Genomic DNA, 6,000 nt, shown 5'->3' on the forward strand with positions numbered 1-6,000 from the left:
CTGACACCATAACTTAAAATATTTTAATTACATTATAGATAACTTGTTATCCTAATTATAAATTTTATACACATCTAATAATAAAAGAATGACACCGGAACTTAAAATATTTTAATTAAATTATAGATAACTTATTATCCTAACTAATAAATTTTGTACACATGTAATAATAAAGGAATGAATCAATTGGCACATTAACGACTAATAATACACTGGCATTTATAATTTGCAAAATACATTTATATAGTTATATTTTTTTAAAAAAAAATTAAAAATACAGTGGGGGCAAGTGCCCCTTTATTGTTGTTCTTAGATCCGTCCCTGGTGGTTGGTGTGAGAGGGCCTTTAATAGGATAAATTCTTATAAAGTGGAATGGAACCGACGAATAATTTTCAAGAGTTTTGCCGCGTAACTCGTTTATACACATGTACACACCCTAACCCTTACTACAATGATTTCCCGCACCCGAAAAAGATTTTAACATCCTCTCGTACAGGGGTAATTTTATTTTATTTTTATAATCGCTTAAGTATTCATTTGAACACGTTATCCTAACAGCAGATAAATGAGGTTGCATAAGGTTCTTCGAGTAAACTTACATAGTGATAAAGATATGTGTGTGAGTAAACCTAAAACAAGTTTTAAACACCTGTGATGAACAATATTAACCACAAGCATATTCAAACTTAGATTTCTATCTGATGCAACGCCAACAGAGTCAATAAGAAAAACAGGAATAAAACTCAAACAGCTGACTCTCCAATGAAGTTTGCATGATCCTGGTAACAATATCATCACATCACAGGAAAAAGCAACGCGACAACATCATACCCGTAGCTGTAGTTCATATCAACCAATATTAAAAGTAACTATTCCAAACATGTTGAACACAATATCTAACTAGCTAAACAGGCTTCTTCGTACCATCGCTTATCCTTTCTTTTTCTTACGGAGACAACATGCCACGACACAATAACGAAACCTCGAACCAAATACTCATTCGGCTAAACTATTCTGCCCTTCTTGTGTAAAATTTCCAGCACCTAAAATTATGTCATTCGTCAGAAAACACTCCTTAGCACATAACACTCCTCATGCCAAACCATATTAGCCTAACATAGTAACTGTTTATGCATTCATATACGCACCTGTTGACATGGACCAACAACATCCTCAGTACTGAACGAATTCTGCCCATAATGTTTGCCGAACGCTACAGTCGTCATGGAATCTACCCGGGACATTCCAACAGACCTACCTGCGAACCCTTCTTCTTCCACAATCCTTTGGTCATCCGATCCAATGACGTCCAGATTAGCACACTACAAAATAAAGGCGAATTACCAACTCCAAAATAATGAAAACAATATTAAAAAAACAAAAACATTCAAGAAATAGCCGTTATAACCAATTATTGGAGCTACTTAATAGGCATCACAATTTATAGAAAAGCACTTTATATAGATAACAAAATTACCTCATCACGTTGTACTGCTTTAGATAGATCCGAATGCAACTCATCTTGTCGAGGCCTTTTCCCCTTACGAGGTCTTCCCTCTCTGCAAGTTCTTTTAGTGTGCCCCGGCTTGTTGCACGTGGCACACTTTCTCTTAGACGCCTTCCTCTTTTGACGCTTTGGTGCTCCCTTTGTTCTCACGACTATAGGATCTCGAAGTTCACCGCATGCATTTGAATTCGTTGCATCGACACCGTTGAGAAATTCTGATTCCAAGGTTGCACAAAGGCTACGAATCCCATCCAAAGCAACAGTGAATAAACTAATCTTCTGAGCACCTAAAAAGAACAACCAACGTGATGCTGAATGAAGTGCTCCATGGCGAAGCAAGAAGCCTCTATCGCAATTATCATCAGTTTTCTCAACGTATGCCTCCAATGCTTTTGCTTCTTTTGTCCAACGCTTCAACACTAGGCTACCAGGTATTGCCAACAAGTGTTCATGCTTCATTACAAAAAACATATGTTTGCATGGATACCCCTGAATTCTCCAAAACTTACAACGACATTCCAATTTTCCCATATTCTTATCACATAAAACCATGATATTAAGGCCAGGACGACCATACTCCTCAACTGTGTAAACCTTGGTGGTCAACGACCTCTTCACACGTACAAAGTTAACTGAAGCTACACTCTCAATCTCCTTTTTTACATCTCCAAATATCGCTCTTGTGTAAATAGAAGCCGCATGATGCTCAAGGGACTCCAACGAGGTCGTCATAACCGGCACACTATAAATGGACCTGAACTGTGCCATCAATTCATTATTCCTATACTCACGCACAAGAAGTTCCAGATTCTGCACAAGATCCAACATACTATGTTTCGATTCAAGGAAATTCTTGCACACAGAATTTATCCCTTCGCACCGTGAAGTTGTCCGATACCCAGCACAAAATTTCTCACACAAGAAAGTGTTTGCCCACATCTCCTTTCCATACACTTGGTTCCACCACACTGCACCCTTCAAGCAATAATTAGCTTCAGCCTGGACCCACTCCGCTTCAAAGTCTTCAACCGTCATATCGGCATAAATCCACCTATTAAATAGCTGACGCAAATTCTCATCCTTCACATTTGACGTCACATTCTTCTCAAAGTGCCAAGCACATAACCTATGCGTTGCATTCGGAAAAACTACTCGTACAGCTTCTCGAATAGAATCATCGCCATCCGTAACAACAACAGACGGCTGCCTGTTACACATGACCTCCAAGAAATTCTCCAAAAGCCATGTATATGAAGCAATACTCTCATCTAATACCAAACCAAACCCAAAAATACATGTTTGCTTGTGGTTATTGCACCCTAAGAAAATCACCAATGGCCTCTTGTATTTGTTTTTCCTGTAAGTTGAGTCGAATTCCAATACGTCTCCAAAATATTGGTAATCTATCCTGTTGCCACCATCCGCCCAGAATAAATTGGCTAGCATTTCATTCTCCGTCACATTATACCTTGCCATCGAAGTCGGGTCTGCATCAACTTTACCCTCCAAGTACACTATGGCTGCGTTCGCGTCTCCATCAGCTATCCTTGCACAACGTCTCTTATCAACGTAGTTGTAGGCGTCCTTCTTCAAAAACCCTACAAGTGAATACCCTCCAGATATGCCTGCCATATACCGCATTGTCTTCGATGTTGAGATTCCACATCCTTGAAATCCCTCTATTTGTGCTTTCGTAGCATCCGTCATGTAACGAAAACTTGGAATTAGATGAACCATTTCGTGATGCGTCATCTCATGGTTGTGGTTCAAAATGACTTTCTTCACCCTCCACAGCGACCTTTCCTTATCTAGATACACACACATCCTCACTTCACAATTCGTCCTTGTCTTCGGCTTGTGCGGCCTCTTTCTATCGACCCTGTTATAATGTTTCTTATCTCTCTGTCCTTCTCTATTGCAAAAAAATCTTCTCCGAACCAAATTACCCTCCTCATCCTTGAACATGTCTCCCCTTCTAATTCCAAATCCATAAAATTTTCCTAATTTCTTATAAAACTCGTAAGCATCATCTTTGCTGCGAAAAACCTTCCTTAAAATATCATCCTCCGTTAGTTCCACAACATCTCCATAATCAACTGTCTCCGTATCACCAACTCCATCTTCACACATTATATTTACTACATCATCAACTTGGGGGACGTCCATCTAAGTGTTCACAATGGAGTGCCCAATTAAAAAATCAGATCTGCAAATTAATCTCACAATGATATCATACTCCAACTTTAAACCATAAAAACCAACCGCACAAGCAACGTCTCCACCACTAGAAAAATCTATGCTACTTGTACTACGAACGGACCACAATATCCCCTTTAGTTATTTTAAAAGCACGCACAGATCCCCTAAATAAAATCGTGCCTCTCATCTGCCCCTATTGTTTCTTTTTTTTTTTTCCTTACGGACACAACAAACCAGAAACCATGTTCTATGAATTCAACCGAAACATATTGAGCATCAATTAATCAGTAAAGAATACTCAAGTCTATTAACTCACAACAAATGTCGATCCCTATTACCTCAAAACAAAATCATATCCTTGCTAACTAGGAAAATTAACAACAACATATGCCATTAACTCAGCATACTTAACATCAACAACAAATTAACTCCGACAATTAAAGATGAAAAATATCACAATTAACTCAGAAATCAGTGACTAATAAAACATTTAACTAATAGAAATGACTCACACAAATGGCGAAACAGTTGCAGAGAGGGCGACTTTACCAACCGGCAGATGTCAAGGAGAGAACCAATCACTACACCTCCGAGAAGAAGACCACTTCATCGACGACAACAAGACAAGCACGAAGGATAGATGACTACCACTGGGGACGACACGAAACTCAGCTCCGTTCTTTGTGCGACCACGCCGAGCTTAAAGGTGGAAGTCTCCTTGGGGCCGACTCCAGCAGCAACGACACCTTTCGGATGACGGCAATAACTAGCCGATGGAAAAGGGAGGGGATGGGCGGCGCTAGGGTTCAGGTTAGGCCCCGTCGTTTAGGATGTGAATCACACATGTGAGAGGTGACATAGAGTTTCTTTTTCCCGTATACGAGGTGAAACACACTATGTTTCTTTGATTTTGGTATCTAGGATTTTTTTTAGCATTAACTTTTTTTTCTTCCACCACAAACTAAATTTTTATCAACATTCTTTTTTGTTCTATCAGAGTATTTCTTGTGGTTCATTTGGGTTATATATAAATGTTTTTGGAAAACTACTATAAACCTTATACGAAAACCAAAAACAAACAAAATAATCTATCCAAGTCCGTTACTCCCATTACAAACAAAATCTCTTTATAAGCCCAAAAGCCCAAAAAAAAGTTAACCATGATAATAAAATGGCAGACTGTTTCGTTAGCACGCTAATCACATTTAACTTAAGGACAACTTCTGAAGCCTCTCTGTGGCTGTCAGCAGAGATGATGCAACACCATCTTGTCACACTAAAGTCTCTGCACACGTGTTTGAATGTCATTTATTCCATGTAGGATCCACACATGTAGATATTATTTACATCCACACCATAGACTCTCCCTTAAAATAAATAAATACTGTAAAGCAAACCCTTTGGCAAGGTATGAGAAATTGGAAGTCCAGACTTAGTTATTCTTATCAATAATAATGAAAGTTAAATCTTAATTCCACTTAGTTAACCTTTGCTAAAGCAAAGGAAAGTCAAGGGACTAATTAGTTTGACCTTCGAATCCTATTTATTTCCTAAGAAAAGGTTGGGATTATTGAAGTTAGTTCAATTAGCAAAGATAATAGTTATCAAATATGTTGAGCTAAGATAACTCCTGAGTTACTGATTCCTTAATCAAGACCAAAAGGGAATAAAATCTACTTGAATAAAAATAATTTGGATAGAGAACAAGCATCAATAACATAAATTAGAGAAAACAATCATAAGTCTGAAATACCTCAAATTATATCAAATAGGAAGTTAGATTGAACATAGAAATCCATAAGCCAAATTGGCAACATCAGATAATCAACTAAAGTGATAAATAAAAGTGGAAAATAAATAAAAGAACATTGAACCTGTAATTGAAGAAGATGAAAATATTTCTAAGTCCTTTAAGAGGAATCCTAATTCTAATCCTAAGAGAGAGGAGAGAGCCTCTCTCTCTAAAAACTACATTTAAAACCTAAATTGTGAATTATGAGAGCATGATTATGAATGGATGCAATCCCTCTACTTTATAGCCTCTAATATAAGTTTTCTGGGCCGAAAACTGGGTCGAAAACAGCCCAGAAATCGCTGGAGAAGAAATCTGCCACGCTGGTTTTTCGTCACTGCGACGCGGCCGCATGAATCACGCGGTCGCGTCGCCTAGCGTCAGGGAAACTATGACATATTATATATCAAATCGAAGCCCCGGACGTTAGCTTTCCAACGCAACTAAAACCGCGTCATTTGGACCTCTGTAGCAAAAGTTATAACCGTTTGAGTGTGAAGA

The 6,000-nt window shown here is 38.3% G+C and overlaps 1 protein-coding gene across 1 annotated transcript; it reads right to left on the reverse strand.

The window, feature by feature from the left end:
* Positions 1–795: 795 nt before the first annotated feature.
* LOC130981036 (protein FAR1-RELATED SEQUENCE 5-like) lies at positions 796–3,674 on the reverse strand. The gene is made up of 3 exons (XM_057904674.1): positions 1,479–3,674; positions 1,150–1,323; positions 796–870 (listed from the first exon to the last, which is right to left on the reverse strand). The coding sequence occupies exons 1-3, from the start codon at positions 3,672–3,674 to the stop codon at positions 796–798; spliced, it is 2,445 nt and encodes an 814-aa protein (XP_057760657.1).
* Positions 3,675–6,000: the final 2,326 nt, after the last annotated feature.

Source organism: Arachis stenosperma, chromosome 5, assembly GCF_014773155.1.
Source record: "Arachis stenosperma cultivar V10309 chromosome 5, arast.V10309.gnm1.PFL2, whole genome shotgun sequence".
Lineage (NCBI taxonomy): Eukaryota > Viridiplantae > Streptophyta > Magnoliopsida > Fabales > Fabaceae > Arachis > Arachis stenosperma.